Raw genomic sequence first — 22275 nt, 5'->3', positions numbered from 1 at the left:
CAGTAAGTCACAGCCAAAATCGTACATCACATACAGGGTGTTCGGCCAACCCTGGGAAAAATTTTAATGGGGGATCCTAGAAGCCAAAATAAGACGAAAATCAAGAATACCAATTTGTTGATGGAGGCTTTGTTAAAAAGTTCTTAACGTTTAAAGTTCTGCCCGTACTGAATTTTTTTCTCGAAAATGCGCAGAATTTCGGGGCTATGTCTATTCACCAAAACTTCTTGTAATTGACCCCCGCAACTGAAAATAATTTTTCCAGAACGATTTGAAATTTTTTAATTTAATTGTTAATGACTTGTTAACAAAGCCTCCATCAACAAATTGGTATTCTTGATTTTCATTTTATTTTGACCTCTAGAATCCCCCATTAAAATTTTTCCCAGGGGTGGCCGAACACCCTGTATATGAAAATGTTTCATTCTAAATAAAAGTTTTGGAATGTTTAAGCCGCGTCCCCATTGAGTCGACTTCTGCCATTCGGCACAGCCGATCGGTAATGCCTAAAATTGCGTCTCCACTGCGTCGGCATTTGTCATCTAGTATGGCCGATCGGCACCCTAAGCACTTCTCGCCAAAGTCAAACACTCTAAAGACCTGCATCGTCTTGGATTGCATGGCTTGAAAAGCCGAATGGCATGCCGACGCACAGCGGGGCCATTGCATGCCAAACGCGGCAAAAAGTGGTTTTATACAAATATACCTACAATGAAATAATGATTCACTAATAGTTAATGGGACACATGGGCCATGATTTAGTGTGATTTTTTTTATCATTTGTCGATTTTTGATACGACTACATGATTTTGAAACGTTCAATCTTAAAATCATCCAAAATTATAATCATCGTTTATTGTTGCTTTGATTCTTCAAAGTAAATGATGAGTAATTGAATTAAATGTACTTAGTACGTATTTAAATTACACCAAAGTACACTTTTATATCTCCAATATTTTTTGAGTTATAACTAATTGAACATGTTCAGTTTTCATTTTATTTTTTAATTATGAATGCAGTGTGATTCAGTGTTCATTTTAGTTACTTTTTGTAGAGTGAAGCCTTACCTTTTTTTTAAAAAAAAAATTAGCTGCTACTAGCTGCTATTGCGAAAAATATAAAGATGATCAACTGTTTCGGCACGTGCGAGCGTCGGCGATTGCGAGTATTGTTACGATTCTCAAAAATACATCAAAACTAGGAAACAATGCATACATTTCATTGTTTTTGCTTCGAATGCTATAAAAGCATAAAATGATCACGAATTTGGAGCATTTGTCGTTTGACGTTCCTAACTTGTATGTTGTGAGTGAAATATTTAGTGTTAAAATAATGGAGTTTCCAATTGAAGTAGGTAGGTACAGATATATACATGTATATTTGAATTTCGCCATTTTTCTTCATCTTCTATATAGTTTGTTAATACAGTTTTCGTAGCAAAAGTTTCATTTTAATAGAGTGACATTTTTTTTAAAATCCTAAGGTTCATCAGGAGTACGTGTGTTTTTAGTGATGCAGTTTTATAACATCATGACACAGCATCAAAATCATGATTTTGAAAATAAACTAGAATTTTTAGAGTCATTTTTAATGAGCCAGGATAATTATTCTGTGGAGTACCAGAAAATTTTGAAAACAAAAATTGCAACTTTGAAGTCCCGTTTCAGAAGAAGATGGCAATCAGCGAATAGACGACACGACCTTTACGAAGAGAAAACGAAAGAATTTATGAATCTATGAATAATTCTTCATCTGATTCTTCATTCGTAATTTAAATACGTACTAAGTACATTTAATTAAATTACTCATCATTTACTTTGAAGAATCACAGCAACAATAAACGATGATTATAATTTTGGATGATTTTAAGATTGAACGTTTCAAAATCATGTAGTCGTATCAAAAATCGACAAATGATAAAAAAAATCACACTAAATCATGGCCCATGTGTCCCATTAACTATTAGTGAATCATTATTTCATTGTGGGTATATTTGTATAAAACCACTTTTTGCCGCGTTTGGCATGCAATGGCCCCACTGTGCGACGAGTCGACCAGCACGATGTGGGTAACCATCAAAAGAGATCGTGCCAAGACCGGCAAATTAACTTTTGTTGCTGCTGTATTCCCAGAAAACAAACAAAAAAATGCAGTGCATCAGTCAAGCAGTCTGTTGAGTCCTCAACGTACAGAGTTTCATGTTAATTTCGTTCCAAAACCATCATCGAGATACAAAAATACAATTTTATTACAAAAATTGAGGTGATCTTAATTTTTTATCGAATATAAAAGAATTTTGCCAATTTTTTCGTTTACCATTTGTTGTCACATGATTACTGAGTAACTTTTATTGGAAAATTTGTTGTCAGTTTATCGAGAATGCTTGAAAAAATCGAATTAATCACTGGAGTACATAGAATATAGGGTTAAAGAATAAAAAATTAAATTAAATATGTTTTTTAAATCAATTATAGAATTAGTCCCCACGATTTTCCAGCCCCTTTCGATGATCTGACAACAAAATGTTTCCTATTGAAGTTAATCAGTATCTAACCGACAAGAAATTGCAGTTGCTTAAATTTAAAAAAAAATTAATTTTTGACCTGACCAAATAAACCCTGACCATAGTCTAAGGACCTCAGCTACTCGTATTTCCGTCAATTCACTTGTTCCGGGAGCTGAAACATGTAAACATTGACATCCAATTAGGTTTTCGACCTCGCTATATCATAGCCCGGACTATTTGTACAGGGTGTTCGGCCACCCCTGGAAAAAATTTTAAAGGGAGATTCTAGAGGCCAGTATAAGACGACAATCAAGAATATCAATTTCTTGACTGAAGCTTCGTTAAAAAGTTATTACAAAATTAAATTAAAAAATTTCAAATCGTTCTGAAAAAATTATTTTTGGTTGCAGGGGTCAATTACAATCATTTTTGGTGAATAGACATACCCCCAAGATCTTGCGCATTTTCGAGAAAAAAATTCAGTACGGGTGGAACTTTAAACGTTAATAACTTTGTAACGAAGCTTCCATCAATAAATTGGTATTCTTGATTTTTGTCTTATTCTGGCCTCTAGAATCTCCCATTAAAATTTTTCCCAGAAGTGGCCGAACACCCTGTATAGTTTATTTGAATATTTCAGCAGTTAATTCTTTAATATGTAACACTAAATATAAAAATATTCGTATTTCATCGTCACAAAATTAACCGTACAGATAGTAGATTATACAAAAATAACAAACTTAAACGTAATTTTAATATTTTGTTGCGTAACCTTGTGCATCTATGTATAACTGGCTAAACGTCTAGGCATCGACTTGACTAGTTTTTCATTATTAAACTCGGAATATTTTTCCATATTTCCTCAATCTTAGTTGTTGCGTCTGCCTTATTGTTAATACAGGTGCTCAATTCGATTAATATCCAGTGATTGTGAAGGAGTTTTTAATAATTTCAATAATCAAAATAAAATATACGTGTATTTTGTCTTTACTTTTGAGAATGTCTATTTTTGTTTATTTTTCCACTAATCATCATTGCCCATTGAGGTGTACGCTCAATTTTATAAGTAATTGTATGTATATTTAGATTTAAAAAACAACACGACTGTTCACTGTCAATGCTCTAATTTCTTTTTTTTTTCGTCTCGATCGTCCGGCGACACCTCTTCCAAATTCGTCGTTCGATGACCTGACGAAAATGACTTGACCCCATCTCGCTCACACTCTCGTAATTCCACACACATTAAAATTTCATGCACGCCACAGTAATTTAAACACATGATTTAATTGACCTTAATCTTGTCTTAATCATATTGTATTACAAATACCGATGAAATAATTATTAGATGCTTGCAACGAATCATGACATTACGAACCGACTGGAATGAAATACGAGGGTCGTTCAATAAGTTCTTAGAAAAAGATAGAAAAATAAATTATTTTAGGTAGATTTATTTTCATTTTTCAACATAATCTCATTTTAGTTTTATACACTTTTCCAACCGTTTCTCCAACATTTTTAAGCCATCTGAAAAGTAAGATTTCGGATGGTTTTCAAAATAGGCATCTGTTTGAGCGATGACTTCTTCGTTCAACGTGAACCGTTGTCCGCCGAGCCATTTTTTTAAGTTTGGCAATAAAAAAAAGTCACTGGAGGTTAAATCCGGTGAATACGGTGGATGTTGTAATAATTCGACCTTTAATTCCATGATTTTGACCATCGAAACTGCACAGGTGTGCACCCGTGCAAGAGGAAGTTTCTTGCTTCGATCGATAATAAAAATGAAACCAAGTGGTGGATAGAACTGAAACTTTGAGAGTTGTCTAGTGGGTCATGATGCTTACTAAAAACAAATCATTTTCGATGCTACGAGCGCCAGGTCTTGAATTTTCTAAGGACTTGTTGAACGACCCTCGTACGATGTCAAGTACAGCTCGACACAGAATCGCAAAGGATCAATCACTGGCTCGACGACACGATAATCGTTAAATTTGCTTAACTCTGTCTCTTTCTCTGTATCGAGACCGTACGAGAGAAAAGAAGAGGGTCGTAATTAGACAAAGGAAGTTATGAGATCAGTTTGTTCGCACGTTCTCGCCTGCGATTCTGGCGCAACATGCGTGAAAAGGATATTATGGATTTCCTAGGAAGGAACCCTCGCGAAGCGTCGCCTTGTACACGAGTTAACACGTTTCGTTCTTTCCGACGAGTGGAGCATTCGTTCGCACAATGGAGGCAATACATATCACCTGGGAAACGACTGGAGCATGTCGTCGAAGAACATAATAAAGAAGCACTAAAGAGTCAGGCGTAACGAGGGAACGGTCGAACGGAATTTCATGATTATCTTCGACGATTACAACACTCTGTGTCGCATCTTTTCGCTGGTCGTAGCTGAAACACAGAAGAAAATGTTTGTGATTCTTAGTGACTCGCATAATTTATCAAATATTTTCGTTTACTATACTTTTTATTTAATCATAATATAATTACTAATTGTTACTTTGGGAATGGTATGACAGAGGGTCTATGTGCAAAAATAAGCGGAAATAAAAGAATAACATTCGTTCGAAGCCTTGTTTTCGAGAAAATCAACTTTGAAGATTCATAGCGCATGCGCGCAATAAAATACGAGTTGTTTCAAATGTTTTTTTTGTTCAACTTGTGTTTAAACGTAGAATTATTTAATTTTATGGAAAATTTCTTTATTAACGTATTATAAAATATTTGATAAAACCCTTATTTCTCGAACTTTTTTAGCGTTTCGAAATCGCGTACCAAAAAGTTTGCGTTGCACAGAACGGAACAAATAGAAATCTGAGACTGTCTGGCGAGTATGCAGGTTGTGATAAGATTTCTCATTTTAGTTCTATTAACGTTTCACGAATTGCCAACGTAACTCGAAGTACATTTCCTTATTTTGTTTCGTCAGGAATTTCGACTGTTTCTCCGTCAATTTTGTATTTCATTTCTGAAATTGTTTTTATAAAACTGCTGTGCCGTTTAACAATAAAATTCGAAAATTACAACCTGCATAGCAGAATGTATAATTTCTATGTAATTTTAAACCATTTTTTATTCGTGTTACAAATTGTTCTGTTTCACAAAATTGCTACGAGATGAAACTCAGTGTTTTTCGTTCCACACTATTGATCGAAATTTCTATCGTTTAAAAATTATTTTAGGCGACGCTTATTTAATCCTTTAGGGGACGATGAACCCACGTACGATAGGCTCGCGTATGCGTTTGACGACCATCTTTTGCTTATGCTCTCGACTCGAACAGAAATTATCAACGGTTGCAATGGATGCATAAGTTGTATCTTAACGTGTGGTGTTCATTTCAACGGTCGATTCAGGAGACAAAAATTAATAAAAAAATGTGCCAGTAATTTTTACATTGGGTAAACAAAGTTTATTTCGCTAGTTTTGCAAATTTTGCGTTCTCTTACCTACGAAATGTCACATTAAAACTACTCGACGTCATTGAGGACATAGAGATATATTAAGAGCACGTATAATGAAAGAAAAAAATCTCTAGTTTCATTAAGAAAAATGTTTGTGTCAAATTGTTCGAGTCCATCATTAATTATATACTTCATAGAATTTTTAGACTTGTTTTCACCAAATGTAATGTAAACTTATCATGGTCCAATTCATTTATACATTAGTAAGATTCGTTAAAGTACTTCCTCTTTGCTAATTATTAATCATTTTATGCTGCAATCACAGTACGTATTTCTACATAAGTTTTAAGAACTAATTCAGTTCACGAACGACTTTTAGTACTTTGGTCAAGTTAGGTATTTTTACTCTAAACTTTAACTGTAATATACAGGGTGTTCGGCCACTCCTGGGAAAAATTTTAATGGGGTATTCTAGAGGCCAAAATAAGATGAAAATCAAGAATACCAATTTGTTGATGGAGGGTTCGTTAAAAAGTTATTACAAAATTAAATTAAAAAATTTCAAATCGTTCTGGAAAAATTATTTTCGGTTGCGGGGGTCAATTACAATCATTTTTGATGAATATACATACCTCTGAAATCCTATCCACTTTCGAGAAAAAAATTCGGGTATGTGCAGAAATTTTTCTACAAAAATAATTTTTCAAATCGTTCTAAAAAAATTATTTTTGGTTGCGTGGGTCAATTACAATCGTTTATGGTCATTATACGTATTCCCAAAATTCTACGCATTTTCGAGAAAAAAATTCAGTACGGACGGAAGTTTAAACGCTAATAACTTTTTAACGAAGCATCCATCAAAAAATTGGTATTCTTGATTTTCGTCTTATTTTGACTTCTAGAATCCCCCATTAAAATTTTTCCCAGGGGTGGCCGAACACCCTGTATTTCAAAGTAGTGGTCTATTTTATGTATATAATTATTTTAATGTTATTATTTTTGTATAATTCACAGTTGTCTTAGATACGCGACTCCATTTTGATATCAAGTTTCTAATCGAAGGTTAATTGCGGAGACTTTAGCGCAGAGACAAAGTCGAAAGTTCGAAAGGAGCGGAAAAACGAAAGAAAAAGGCCGTCGAAAACAGAAACTATTTACCGATGCTGTAGAATTTGCGACGGTTATCTGGCTTTCACCCAGAAACACGGATACTACGGGATTTACGAAAGTATTTTTAGGATCTCGGTCGATCGGGCGACATTGCACAATAAATCTTCGAGCTTGAAAAGTTCGTTTTTCAAACGTTTTCTTCGAGTAAAGTTATTCATAAAACGTGCAATGATATAGATACAGTTTTTTTTTTTTTGGTTTTTTGTTGAAAAATAGTTTTCACAATTGTTACAATATGCAAAAAGCGAATATGCGGACATTGGTTCTTTTTGGTGAAGTATTCGAAATATTCGTTTTTTATCTAGCGTTGAAAATATGTTTCCTCAGTTGGACTGTGAGGAAATTAATTGATTTACTCTAAAGAAAACTTATACAAATTGAAGTTTTTTCACTCTGCTGATTAAATCGGAATTGTCAAAATTAGGGTTATGTATTATACAAATAATAGTAGTTGAAAAATAATTTCCCTCTATTATTTGCGATGTTACAAATTAGATAACGTTAGTAGTTTTTTAGGTTTCTAACAGTATTTCAAATATACTTCCTTTAATAGCTTACGTCTATGTATAATACATATATAAATTCTGTTTTAAATTGAGGAGATTTGTGTATGATAACAACGTAAATATTTCAGTGAAAACGAATAAAATTGAAATATGTACTTAGTAGATTAATAATTCTTTTCCACTGTATTTCGTTGTTCTATTAACTGTTCAAACTATCTGAATATTAACTATCAGAACCATCAGAATATTAACTACCAAAACTATCAGAACTATCAGAATATTAACTATTAGAATTATTAGAATATTAACTATCAAAACTGTCGTAATATTAACAAGCAGAATATTAACTATCAGAACTACTAGAATGTTAACTATTAGAGTTATTAGAATATTAACTATCAGAACTACTAGAATGTTAACTATTAGAGTTATTAGAATATTAACTATCAGAACTACTAGAATGTTAACTATTAGAGTTATTAGAATATTAACTATCAGAACTACTAGAATGTTAACTATTAGAGTTATTAGAATATTGATTATCAGAACTGTCATTATATTAACTAGCAAAATATTAAGTATCTGAACTGTCATTATATTAACTAGGAAAATATTAACTATCAGAACTGTCATTATATTAACTAGCAGAATATTAACTATCAGAATATTAACTATCAGAACTATTAGAATATTAACTATTAGAACCATTAGAATATCAAGTAATAGAATTATTAGAATATTAACAATCAGAGAATTAACTATATTATAGTAACTATCAGAATTATTTTTCCCCTCATTGAGAATTATAAAGGAAGGTGATCGTAAATATGATAAAAATGGTCGAAATTATCCTAGTTTCTCGTGCACCTCAAAGTAGGAAATAATTTTGCGAGCGTCTGTAGTCAACTCTAATAACTATACATGCATGTATAGTATACGAGCCACATGTAGCGCGACAAATACGTCTCTTCTTCTGTGAAACTTAATGGCCCTCGATATAAGCATGGTCATCTAAACGCGGTTAAGATTTATCGACCAGAATTTCAGTTTTGCGTGCCACGTAACTGGAACGACCTTTTATCAATGTCCAGCGCTATATATTCTATGCAAAGATTTCGTGCAAAGTTCTGAAGTATAGGCAGATCGTTCTGACCGAGTTTCTTCCATTTGGACGACCACACGAACGCAAAATCGCGATTAAGGAATAAGAATCTGACGTGACATTGTTAAATTTATACAATCGGTTCTAAATCAGCTTGTAAAAATGGACATTTTTATTGCTTGATAAAAATCTAATCAAAGTTGTTGTTCCATCGAAGCAAATATTAAGATTGTTAGATTTATTTCACAATATTGTATCATATTCTTAAGCTAAATATTTTTTCTTTTATAATTTTAAAAATTATTCAAACGCAGTAGACAAAAACGTTAAATATAAGTTTAACCAACAATCTCAATATTTAAAGTTGATACGTATGTTTGCAGGATAGGACAATACTCGATTTTAAATAGTCATAAAAATAAAAATTGGCAATCCTACGTATTGCATCCACTTCAATATAAAATAATGATCATTCGATTTTTCTTCGTTCCTTATATTTTTACAAATTGTGTACCTTTGTACATTTTTATTACATTATTTTATTTAAGAGGATTTCAAATCGAGAACTCAAGAATTATGTTTATATTCTTTGTAATAAAAGTATCCTTTATGTAATACGTAAACCGGAAAATTCTGGTCAGGTATGAAAAGCAGAACGCGTTAAAGGTTCGATGTAAATTAGTCGCAAATTAACTTGACTTTGTCTAAATTGTCCTTTCGTTTAAACGAGGGAACAGTCTCGAAACGATGTCGAATTAAGTTGTCAAGATACGGCCATTAATACTGCTGGAAAAAGCATCTCAATTTTAAATCTCCCCCGAGCGACTCGCGGAATGAAGTATCGCGATCTTTTCAGATTTACACGACACGCAAAGGTGAAAACTTGGTGAACGCTATGTGATTTCTTTCTCGAAAGGAAATCGATCTGAAAATTCTTTCAAAGTTTTGCCGTTTTTCTTTAAATCCTGAACAAACGCTTGTTAGGTAGAAAATTGTAAAAAAAAAGTTTAAAAACTGATTTTTTACTCTTAAGGGGCCATTCTACCTTATAGGCACGAAAAATACATGTTTCATTGTGATTTTTGTTTGAGGGCTATTAAAGAGCGATTAATTCCGGGTTTTGTAGATACATTTATAGCTATATTTACGAATTTTTGTAACGCATAATATCTATTTATTACGCTGTTTTTGTTGATCAACAAACAACAGTTTTTACGAATGGCGCCCAACTGCGTACGTGATATCTTGCGAACAAGTTATCCGAAATCCAAAAACCAACGATATTCTTAATATAGATGAGTGTGGTTATAACATGAACTAGGATCTTTTCAAAAAAACAAAAAATGGCAAAATGGCACCTATTTTACGAAAAAATACTGAATATTTTCATATATTCGGTTGCTTTTTTGTTAATAAAAGAAAAATTATTGCATATATCGCAATTATCCTAGTTCATGCTATAGGGCCATGCTATAGACCAGTTCTAAAGATACTGTATAAATTTCATGTTGATATCTTGAATAGTTTTTTTGTTATCACATACGCAGTGCCAAAAAATGTAGTTTCGAGAAAAACAACTTTAAAGTTTCACGTCCAGTTGTTATACCTGTGCGCGATACATTTCAGCAGGCTATAACTTCGTTAGTTTTTTCAATTTCAATTTAATATTTGGTAGATATATTTTCGAGACTACATACTAAAAGAAAATGCAAAAAAAAATTCAATTTGTTTAATCCCACAAAGTAGAAAGACTCTTACAGTCTGTACATTCTTCAAAAATGATCGTTGATCTATCAGAGGATCGTCTCGACGCTCCGTTTATTATTCATCGATTTCTTGTTTATAATACAAATCGTTCGTAAACGTGCAAACCACATGTGGGGGCTGGCAAGGATTACTACACGTCAAAGTAATTGCAACAGCCATCGTAAACATAATACACGCCTTACGACTTGATCTTGCATCAATGGTGGCTCTAGGGGAGTTCAAACCGGCTGATCAACAAAAAATCATGAAAAAATTTCGAGAATGCCAGTCCTAGAAATTAAAGTTCGACGACGGTTTATTTCTCAAACAATAAAAAGATTGTTTGGAGCGATTAAAATTCAAATAATAGATTTTGTTGCATCCGCCATTGGCTTAAAAAATGTGCGAGGCCTCCAAAATGTCGAGGATTTTGAGAATGATAGAAAAGAAATAAATTATTTGCTTATTTTTGTGTACGTTTTTTATTTAATAAGAATGAACAGACTGTCGTAAAAGAATACAGTTGTGCATGAGAAGATTTCATACTATTTCTATTCCTGCGTAACACAATCAAAATGTTTCAACAGTTTCATTTATAGGTTCTTAATCATTAGCTTTAGCACATCATGGCGACGTGACCCATACTTGTGTCATTGCATGATGCTTAAATCAGCAGACGTGACCCATCGCTGGGCCACTGCCAAATAGACTTTCCTAACTCGAATAACTTCAAAACTGTTGACGATATCAAAAAATGTTTCAGACAAAAGTTGCATACTTTCTGGAATCTCATAAATGTAATTAAATATTTGTTAATACATCATTTGCAATTCGTTATTTCCTACACAAAAGTACCAAGCCACTCATGGCGAAAAAATATTAGTTCAGAAGATAGTTTAATCGTAACATCGTGGGTGGTGGAATTACAAATATGATATTATTAAAATATTAAAATAGAATCTACATATGTAACTGCATAGCTGTAGTGCAAACAAAAGGGTTAATAGAAATCTTCGTTCAAGTAGAATGTCGAACAATCGTGCATAATTCATCGACACTGGGATGCAAAAAATGCTGATTTTCATAAAGAATTTGATGGAAATTCAGGTTCATTGAGATGCAGCGGTTCTCAACCATATTTAAACGAAACTAATTAACTGAATGTTCCTCGAGATTTCTTGCGTTACGCGAAACACAATATCGCGTTAACCCAGTTAACGAGCCATCTAATCCTAGATTACGAAAATAGAGAACGGTACATCTTTTACGTAATATACGCTGCTCGATGATGCATCTTAATTACTGACGCACACGTAATTTTACGCTTGTCCGTGTTTTCTTTCTCTGTGTTAACGCGAATTCACTGTTTTGCGAGCGCTTTTCTCTTTTATTCGACCAACGATACTCTTTTATCCGTCTGTTACTTTCTGCGCGCTAGATACTTTCTTTATATTATTCGTCTCGTATCATACCATCGACTTTCGTGCGCCGTTTTGTTCGGATAACTATCCGGGAAACTATTAGCATTTACGCATATAGTCAGCTTCAACAAACTGTGTACAATACTGAATATATCTAGTAACTAGGTCGGGCCATAATTCTATTTCAAGCGAAGTTAAACAAGAATGAGAGGAAAATTTCGCGCCGTTTAATACGCTCTATCATATTATTGTAAAATATTTTTTGCAGATACGCTGACGCAGTTGCAAAATGCAATTACCAAGGAATCGATTTATGTGAAAGAATCAGTAAATTTTATATGTAAACAAAATTCAATTGTACCTATCTGTGAACAAAGTTTACATTAGTCTAATAGACCGTGTAAAACAGTGCAAAACATTTGTTTATCATTCTTTTCTGACTTTATTTGAAATAAAGCTATGGCTCGTCTCAGTCACCAGATAACACCCTGTATACAATAGAGCTAGTATGTAGGTCACGAGAAACCGAGCTACACTAACAAGAATATTCAAAATAAATTATTTCCTTACATAGTCCACTAATAATAAGCAACCAGCTGTTATCGTTAATTATATTTAGCGCTCTTTGGCCATCTGCACAGCCAAGGTTCTGTCTTTAACAATTCTGTAAAGAACTAAAATAATTATTACTTAGCAGTCCCACAAAAAAATTTACATTAAAAATATAGCATTTGATAATAGGTACGTTCAAACAAATTCATTAATAAAAGTTATGAGAACTCGTTGTCTTTGCAAGCTCGTTATTTATACAGGGTGTTCGGCTACCCCTGGGAAAAATTTTAATGGGGGATTTTAGAGCCCAAAATACGATAAAAATCAAGGATACCAATTTTTTTATGGATGCTTCGTTAAAAAGTTATTAGCGTTTAAACTTCCGTCGGTACTGAATTTTTTTCTCGAAAATGCGTAAGATTCCGGGGGTATGTCTACTCACCAAAAATTATTGTAATTAACCCCCGCAACCGAAAATAATTTTTTTAGAACGATTTGAAAAATTATTTTTGTCGAAAAATTTCTGCACATACCCGATTTTTTTTCTCGAAAGTGGGTAGGATTTGGGAGGTATGTGTATTCACCAAAAATGATTGTAATTCACCCCCGCAACCGAAAATAATTTTTCCAGAACGATTTGAAATTTTTGAATTTAATTGTTAATAACTTTTTAACGAAGCCTCCATCAACAAATTGGTATTCTTGATTTTCGTCTTATTTTGGCCTCTAGACTCCCCCATTAAAAATTTTCCCAGAGGTGGCCGAACACCCTGTATATCAAAAGAGGAATGTAAAGAGTACACTGAATATTTATAATTAATAAATATTGTTACTTTCCAAAAACATTTCCAATACCAAAGGGTTCTCTGGTTAATAAATATGGTGATATCATTTCTTTTTTAGAGTACAAGTAAATTTTTGCTTCTGAATGTACATCTGCATGTCTGAGATCTATGCGGGTGGTCGTTGTTTTTTCTGAAACAGAATTTATCAAAATAAAAAAGAAATAATTATAATAATAAATTATACAACTCATAAATTACAATTACATTCTACTCGTAGCCTGATTTCCTTTCCTCAAACATACCGTTCTTATAAATTCAGACGCGTGCTAGACAAACTGAAAAAAATCCTCGAGCCAGAATAATTAGCTGTGCCACATGTTCGCGAAGCAAAAACAGACGCGTAATATGATGAATTGTCACCTTTCCGACGTCATTCGTTCAAGAAATCGGTTTAGGCGATGATCTCGCTAAAAAATATCCCGTTTTGACGAAACTTTGCACCTTTCGAAAACAAATAAAATCAAGGAATTTTTTTTTTATTACGACGGCTTAAATTTAAGGGTTGAGACTGCCTTTCAAAGTTTCACCCCTCTGACTACACTCATGTAAAGGTTGCTTGTAATATCGAATATCAATATTATACATAATTTAAACAACTATATATTTAGACGTTTCATATCTTTAAAATAAGAATGGAACACTCGAAACTCGAAATGCTAGTCTTATAACTTGTTTAACTAACTTACGAGAATATTGTGACGTAAAATAATTATTGATGATTAGGAATTCGGAATGAAAATGGCCGAGAAAGTCATTTTTTGATATTCTTATCACATTTTATACTTATACGCCATTTTTACTAGAAACCATAAAATATCTGTTTACAAAATTTCTCGATATATCTAATAATTTTGAAGATCGAGACAGTGTGAAAGTCAAGCAACATCAGGATAAAATTTTAGAGGGTGTTTTCGTCAAATAAATTTGATTTACATCAGCTAGAAAAAAGGTAGATATTCTATATTTTTGATTGCTTTGAAAACCTGCAAAGTTTCATAAAAATCAACTTGATACATTTCGCAGATATTCCTTATCGGAAGAATATATGTCCTCTAAGAATCGAGCAAAAGTATCACGCGCTTACAAGGAATGACTAACGAACGCAATTAGCTCAATTAGCTCATTGCACTCGCAGTTCGTTTCTGATCTGGAACCCGTTGATGAACTTGCGTCACGATTGTTGAACAATGCTCAACACAAAGACAGTTACAAATACGTATACTATATTCTAGAATGCCTTATCTCCAGAAGTGAATTATCGTGAGATAATTCGAGTGAATGTTGACGACGATACAACGAGATATCGATGGCAACCTGAATTTCGGTGAAATCGATATCAGATTTCCTTGAAAACGCGATCAAATGTAATATTTAATTTCTGTACACACGATAATTAATTGCTTGGAAGGCCAACGCACTTAATTAATTAGAGAAACCAGTTTAGGTGCTACTCTGACCGCAGTGAAACATTTAGTGTTTCTACATCGGTGATACACAAACGAGAATGAGTTCAACCGCAAAATATAATTCAGTATTGAATTAAATTTTAAATTGAAATTTTGGTATTCTTGGACAATATAATTAACACGACAGAAACGTTAATTTTTCCAAAACCTTTTCAATCGATGATATAATTACTTCTGGCGTTTATAATTTATGTAGATGTTTTTCTCGCCAAAATGTAAAAAATAATGTGACTCACTGGTGGGTCACGTTGTCCGATAAAACGTTTTAGCCTGTTACGACGTAGTGGCCGAGTGCTGGGTCATCATATTATCTTCTCAGTTTATACTTCGTTTGACTTGTAATTTATCCGTTTTAGTGTCGAGTTAATAGCATCTTCGTCCCTGACTGGGCTGGTTTTGTTTGGTAGTGTTCTCCATATGTGATGGATCGAAACTTAACTCTTAGAATCGAGAAAGTAAGGTTTCGAAATTCAAAATACTTATTTTTCTTTTCTTCTTTTTAAAGATCTATTCTATCAAAAGCTAGAAACAAATTTGTTTCAGAAAATTAGGTTATCTGTTCAATATAATTGGACGAAAATTAAATGTACTTATAATTTAAGGAAACAAATACCTGATACAATTTCACGAGTTAATGATTTCCAACAAATCCAACATTGCGAGAAGTTAATTTTACTTTTTAATAGATTGGTAATGAAATGGTTGACACAGTTATTGTAGTTTCTTTTGGATTCGCGCGGGGTTAACGGCAGATGCGCGCCGTTTCCGAGTTCAATGGATTAACTTAAGGCTTCATCCTTGCTTTGTAATCATTGGTGCGCAATAATGTTCAATTGGACGAGTCCGCAGGTCGATCGATTTGAACTGACAATTGGCGTAACGAGACAGTACGGTACGCGCACGTTCAACAATTATATTGCAGCCCGCTCCAAATCGTTTCCCTCTTATCCATCTTCATTGGTTAATATGCTTTATTCCTTTCGCGATACGAATATCGCATCGAAATAGTTAGCACGGTCCAAGGTCGAGATCCGTCGAACTGGTTACTCGACGAGCTTCATCGTATTTATTATTTCGACACGATGATAGGAAGCAACAGCTGAGACATTATCATGAGTAACTGTCTATTGCTTATAAGGCTGGAACTGTTCCAATAATATCTATTTCAGTATTTTATAGTTGATGGAACGTTACGAATAAATTTCGAATATTTATACAGAGTGTTCGGCCACCCCTGGGAAAAATTTTAATGGGAGATTCTAGAATAGCAATTTATTGATTGAGGCTTCGTTAAAAAGTTATTACAAAATTAAATTAAAAAACTTCAAATCATTCAGAAAAAATTATTTTCGGTTGCGGGGGTCAATTACAATCATTTTTGGTCATTAGACGTACCCCTGAAATCCTACCGACTTTCGAGAAAAAAATTCGAATAGGTATTGAAATTTTTTGACGAAATTAAAAAATTACAAATCATAATAAAAAAATTATATTTAGTTAAAGGGGTCAATTACAAGCATTTTAGGTGAATAGACATACTCCGAATTCCTACGCACTTTCGAGAAAAAGATTCTTTACCGAAAATCTAATGTGAGGCTAGAAATGCTTTCCTCACATGTGAATTTTTAAAATGTCATAACTCCTGAACGGATTGGACAATTTTAATTTTTCAAAATGCAAACAACGCGTATTTTAGCGGAGAATATGTCGAAATTCTAATAATACCCGAAAAGTTATTCCTTAACTCCGCAAAATGAGAAAAATCCCATAAAAATGGTCCAATTTTCAAATCGCCATAACTCCTACAATAGTAAAGGTATCTCATTGAAATTTTTTTCTGAAGCAGAGCCCATGGGTACCTACAAAAAAGTATTAGATAACTTTTCTATAGAGCGTCAAACAAATTTAATAAAAATGAAAAACTAATTTTTAAGAAAAATCGACAAGGGAGTAAGTAGGTGCCCAAATTCTTGGGCGAAAAAAAAGTTTCGAATCGTTTCAAACAAACTTTTTGTAGGTTCTGAGGTCAAATACAACCATTTTTGGTGAGTAGATATACCCCCGGAATCCTACCCACTTTCTAGAAAAAAATTCGAGAAAGTATGAAATTTTTCGATAGAAAAAAATATTTCAAATCGTTTTGGAAAAATTATTTTCGATTGCAGGAGTCAATTACAATCATTTTTGGTGAATAGACATACCCCCGAATTCTTGCGCGTTTTCGTGAAAAAATTCAGTACGGGCGGATTTTTAAACGTTAATAACTTTTTAACGTAGCCTCCATCAACAAATTAGTATTCTTGATTTTCGTCTTATTTTGGCCTCTAAAATCTCCCATTAAAATTTTTCCCAGGGGTAGCCGAACACTGTATATTTGACGAGAACGTGCTCTGTGATGCTTGAATCAAACAGATGTACATAAATTTCAATTTTACCAGTCGCAGAATATTCAAATACAGTTGACAAATGTAAATATATATAGTGTAAAGAGATTCTAAATAAATTCGACTGTATCGTTTTTATACAAATTTATTTAATCAGTGACATAAAAAGATATATGGCATTCCATTTAAAAAATTGAAGGTTACTTTTATTTCTTAAAAAGTAATGTAAATATGCAGAATTTATATGCACTGTCTTATTGGTCATAAGAAATTGTAAAACTTTTTTCTCTTCCAGTTTTTTCTAATTGGAATAGTTTTCAAAAAACTCGCTGGCTAGTGATAGCATGAACATCCTATATGAATAGAGAATGTATCATTATGCATTCATTCATTCGCTGCAATCGTCGACAATAATCTACTGAATTAATGGTACGGTTTAATGGCAAAAGTTGCAATAAATTGTTCCCTTCGTGTTCCATCATAAACAAAATACTAGATTTTTTTTTGGTACAAATGTTTCTTTGTAATAGATCTAGATATTTCACCTGGATCACACCATTGTTTTTTCTGAGTATTATTGATGTGAAATATCTATTTTTTGTTTCCGTCGTTACCGATTTCTCACTGAAACACATTTCGATACCAAATTGTTTTTTTTTTTTATTGTTGGCCATAATAGAATAAACACAATATTAGTTATACTACGAAGTTGCGTGATTCATCCTGTATGTTTGATTAATGCTCCCGAATCGATCGGAAACGCGATCTCCTATTTGTTTCGGGCGGTACAGTAAACGGAACTCAATGAACGAAATACATATCTATAGTGATTTGCGCGTTGGTTGCAAGATTATTTCTTGCTAGCCAGGTTCAACTTCCCGTGAACGTCAACTTCCACGGAATCGAGTGTACGTAATATGTTAAAAATAAATCTGCACTTCATTCTCGATGCTCGATGTTTTCCGCGGGGTTATTACGGTAAATTACTCACGCTCGGATATTTACAATTAAAATCGATTTATCAAACTGAACGTTACTTGACTACGGATAAAAGCTAAAGGAATATTTATTTTGCAAAAAGAGAAAGTTGAAAGAATTTTTACTCGAGAATTTCTATTCGAGAACGAATGAATTGTTTAAAAGGATAGTTTGTCAATTTCAAATAAAAAAATCAATTTTCCTGTTACATTTTCTTAAGATAATTGACCTTGATCTTGAAAAGACTGGTAAGATTTCAAAACTTGGTAATGCTTGAGAACTTTGAACAGAATTCTCTACAGGGTTGGACCAGAATTCGTAGTACAACCGAGCAAGGGGTGATAATACGTGAAAAAATGAGAAAAACATTTGGTATAACGTTTTTTTATCTGAGACCACGTTTTCGAGAAAATCGACTAAGTTTGTTTATCTTTGTAAACGATTTAATTGTCTATTCTTCTATCCCTGTTGTTTCCGTCCGAGATAGTGTTTAAAAACATTGACAATGATGGAAACATTCTGTTTACTACATAGTTTTTTCAGATATCGTTAAATCGTCGAGCAAACTTGTTTATGTAGCAGAGTGCAGGACATTTTCAACGATACTTATAATACCGTATTGCAATAGGAAATAGTAATAAGGAATAAAAAATTAATTATCAGTAGAAACACTTTGTACTGTTTTAATAATGTTTGTAAAAGAATAGACGACAGCTAAATTTTCTCAAAAACGGAGCCTCGAATATAAAAATGTTATATGATGTTTCTTATTTTCTCACGTAGAATCACTCCTTGCTTACAAAGTTGTACTACAAATTCCGGCCCACCTTGTATACAGGGTGTTCGGTCACCCCTGGGAAAAATTTTAATGGGAGATTCTAGAAGCCAAAATAAGACGAAAATCAAAAATACCAATTTGTTGATGGAGGCTTCGTTAAAAAGTTATTAGCGTTTAAACTTCCGTCCCTACTGAATTTTTTTCTCGAAAATGCGCAAGATTTCGGGGGTATGTCTATTCACTAAAAATGATTGTAATTGATCCCCGCAACCGAAAATAATTTTTCCAAAACGATTTGAAATTTTTTTTTCCGTCGAAAAATTTCACACCTTCTCGAATTTTTTTCTAGAAAGTGGGTAAGATTTCAGGGGTATGTCTATTTACCAAAAATGATTATAATTGACCCTCACAACCAAAAATAATTTTTCCGAAACGATTTGAAATTTTTGAATTTAATTGTTAATAACTTTTTAACGAAGCCTCCATCAACAAATTGGTATTCTTGATTTTCGTTTTATTTTGGCCTCTAGAATACCCCATTAAAATTTTTCCCAGGAGTGGCCGAAAACCCTGTATACTTGGAAAGACACCTTTTAAAATTTTAACTTGAAATTATTTTCAACTCGATAATTCGATGTTAAAAACAACATCCACAGTTACTTATATTCAAATGCAAAGGTTTCAACAAACACCTTTTGGTCGAAATGGATATCTATAAAACCGCGGTTAAATAGTGTTAAATTCATTCAGGATAATCATTTTTCCTACATAATTTCAATTTTTTTTTATTATTACACCCCTACATTTAGAATCAATTCCATTGAGGAATTTTTAGTAAATGTGTTGACTATGCAATGATATGAATAGAATATTGGTGAATACATACAATCAGTCACGAATGGCTTCGTACACTCCCTAAAATAGTAATTTTAAAGAAAATAAGCAACAATATCGTATAATATTATATTCATTTATTATTATGTATGATATTATTAATTAAACTACATAAATATTTATTGCTTTTTTAAGAATATTTTATAGAATGAGGAAAAAACGAAATCTGCATGTCACAAAATTGTTCGTACACTAAAATACGAAGGTAATAGATCTAATAAATTTAGTAAATTTTTGAAAGATAATATCTGGGCTGCTCCGATAATGTTTTGTTTACGTTGTCATGACGTCGTGATTCAGTTGAATGATGTTTAACAACCATTTAGCGACAATGGGCGCTTCTAGGAGAGAAACAAGTGTTGAAATGCGGAAATTAATTGTTAAATTGTTTAAGGAGAAGAAATCTTTACGTGAAATTGCTAACATTGTAGGCAGAAAACATTCTACTATTCAGTACATAATAAAAAAATTCGAAATAACTGGTAAATATGAAAACAAAACACGTAGTGGTCGTCCTAAAATCCTAAGTAATAGAGATGTTCGATCTGTACTGTAAATTATTCGCCAAGATTCAAAAGTAAGTGCTCCAAAAATAGCCGCAGAAGTAGAAAATGATTTTGGGGAAAGAGTACACCCTGAAAATATTCGAAGAATTTTAAGAAAATCTAGATATTGTGGTCATGTGCCGCGGAGGAAAACCTTAGTCAGTAACATCAACCGTTCTAAGAGAATTGAATTCACAAAAAAACATGAAAATGAGAATATACAATTTTGGGAAAGAGTATTATTCCCTGGCAAAAGTAAGTAATATTTTTGGAGCAGATGGAAGAGGCAAAATATGGAGGAAAAGCGACACAACACTTGTAATCAAACGATCATTTTAGGGGGTGTACGAAGACTTTCGTGACTGACTGTAGGTTGAGATATTAAATAATAAGGGTGAATAAATAGATTAGAAATGAATAGATCATTTAGTACGTATGAAAGAGATAAAGAAGCCGTTGCGATAAGGGATTAACCGGGTTTGTTTCTGTATTTTCAGCTCGATGCAGATGCCAAAAGAATCATGACGAGGGATCGGTGAACTTCGTTGACAAGGCGTTGCGATTTCACGCCGTTCCCGAGATAAAACTCGAAGAAGCTTGTGGAGGAAACGAGGGTGAATCATGTCGCAATCTAGGCGTCCAAGTGTTTCCATATACGACTATCCGGAACACTTGAATCCGTTCAGCGACGAGATCACGAATAACCAGCCGCGCATGTATCGCGACGGAAAGACGAAAGACTCGAAGCACAAATTTTGGACGTTCGGCAGAACCAGGAAGAAGAGATCGAATAGTTTCTCCATCAAGTCTACATGGTAAAGATTTACGATTCAGAATTATTCGATCTCGATTCGGAAGCGTTTCGAAACACGTTCCATCGAGTTTGAAAGTAAATTGAGAAGAATGCGCCCGTCAGTTTGTTGAACTTGAACTTACCGGCATAAGCCAAACGCACACGTGAATCGAATGCAACGCGTATACCTGCATTTGGCTGTCACCCAAACTACATAAATAACGAGAACCTAACGTACCAGACAATCGACGTCAGGTCGAGTTTCGTCCAAAAGGTCTGCACAATTTCTATTTGAAGAAACGATCTCGCGCGCCTTTCCTGCGTAATGGCTAGCTTGAAAATTGCTCTGCGGTCTTCCTCTATCCGTTGCAGTCTAGTTTAACCTTTCGAAAATTATTCGTTCGATTTTCTATCTTACAATTAGCTATTAGGGAAGAAATATGTATGACTTGTGCAGACAAACTTACTTTTTCAGTTTTGTGGCGTAAATTAAAATCTTGGATAACTGCGAGAAACACGGGACCGAAGTCTCACAGTTATACCTAAAAGCATGGTGAATTTTCAGTTCCCAGAATGACACGTAAAAAAGGATAGCGAACAAAGGATAAATAAGAATAACACATCGTGAAACTTATTTATATTTTATTTTTTGTTAGCGGGACCTTTACTAATATATTTGTGAGGTTTTTCCGATTAAAATAAGATAAAACACGATATAACTTGGATCATATTTGCGTATTTATTGAATGACGATAGACAGTTAATATTAATAGTAAGTAAATATTTTCCAAATTATATTGTGTTTATTCTTTGATCAGAAAGATCTCGAAAATTCCATTTTGTAAGGATAGTCGAAAACGGGATAGGGCAGAAAGCGTATACAAAAATGCGAAGAGCTACTGAGGACGGTTATCTTTTATTTCAACTGCCCCTTGCCGCGGGCCTAGCTCGACTGACTCCTCTTTCCTCAATTTGGAAAAACGGGACCCTCCGCTAGGGTGGGCCATGTGCAATCCGACTGAGCGCTTTCCCTAACCTTGGCGACTACGGGTCTCGCTCAGGCTAAGTGCCATAAACCAACGGTCAGGGAGGTCCTTGGTGCCGTACGCACTCTTGTGGCTTACAATTTTAATGAAAGACAAAAGTAAATAAACTTCATCTTTGCATTAGGTACTATACATA

General features: G+C 33.5%; 1 protein-coding gene across 3 annotated transcripts in view; it reads left to right on the top strand.

Annotated features, from left to right (window-relative positions):
- LOC122400702 overlaps positions 1-22275 on the top strand; it is a 46736-nt gene that overhangs the window by 14168 nt on the left and 10293 nt on the right. For all 3 annotated transcript variants that reach the window (XR_006259379.1, XM_043402286.1, XM_043402285.1), the window contains exon 2: positions 20798-21115. Coding sequence is in view for 2 of the 3 variants with exons in the window: in XM_043402286.1 (XP_043258221.1) it covers positions 20922-21115 (194 nt within the window). In the remaining variant the exon portion in view is untranslated. The remainder of the gene's footprint in view (positions 1-20797; positions 21116-22275) is intronic.

The sequence above is a fragment of the Colletes gigas genome, unplaced genomic scaffold (genome assembly GCF_013123115.1).
Source record: "Colletes gigas isolate AHSC1104 unplaced genomic scaffold, ASM1312311v1 Colletes_gigas_Sc00020, whole genome shotgun sequence".
Classification (NCBI taxonomy): Eukaryota; Metazoa; Arthropoda; class Insecta; order Hymenoptera; family Colletidae; genus Colletes; species Colletes gigas.
The sequence above is the reverse complement of the archived record's forward strand: the minus strand, read 5'-3'. Positions and strand labels throughout refer to the sequence as shown.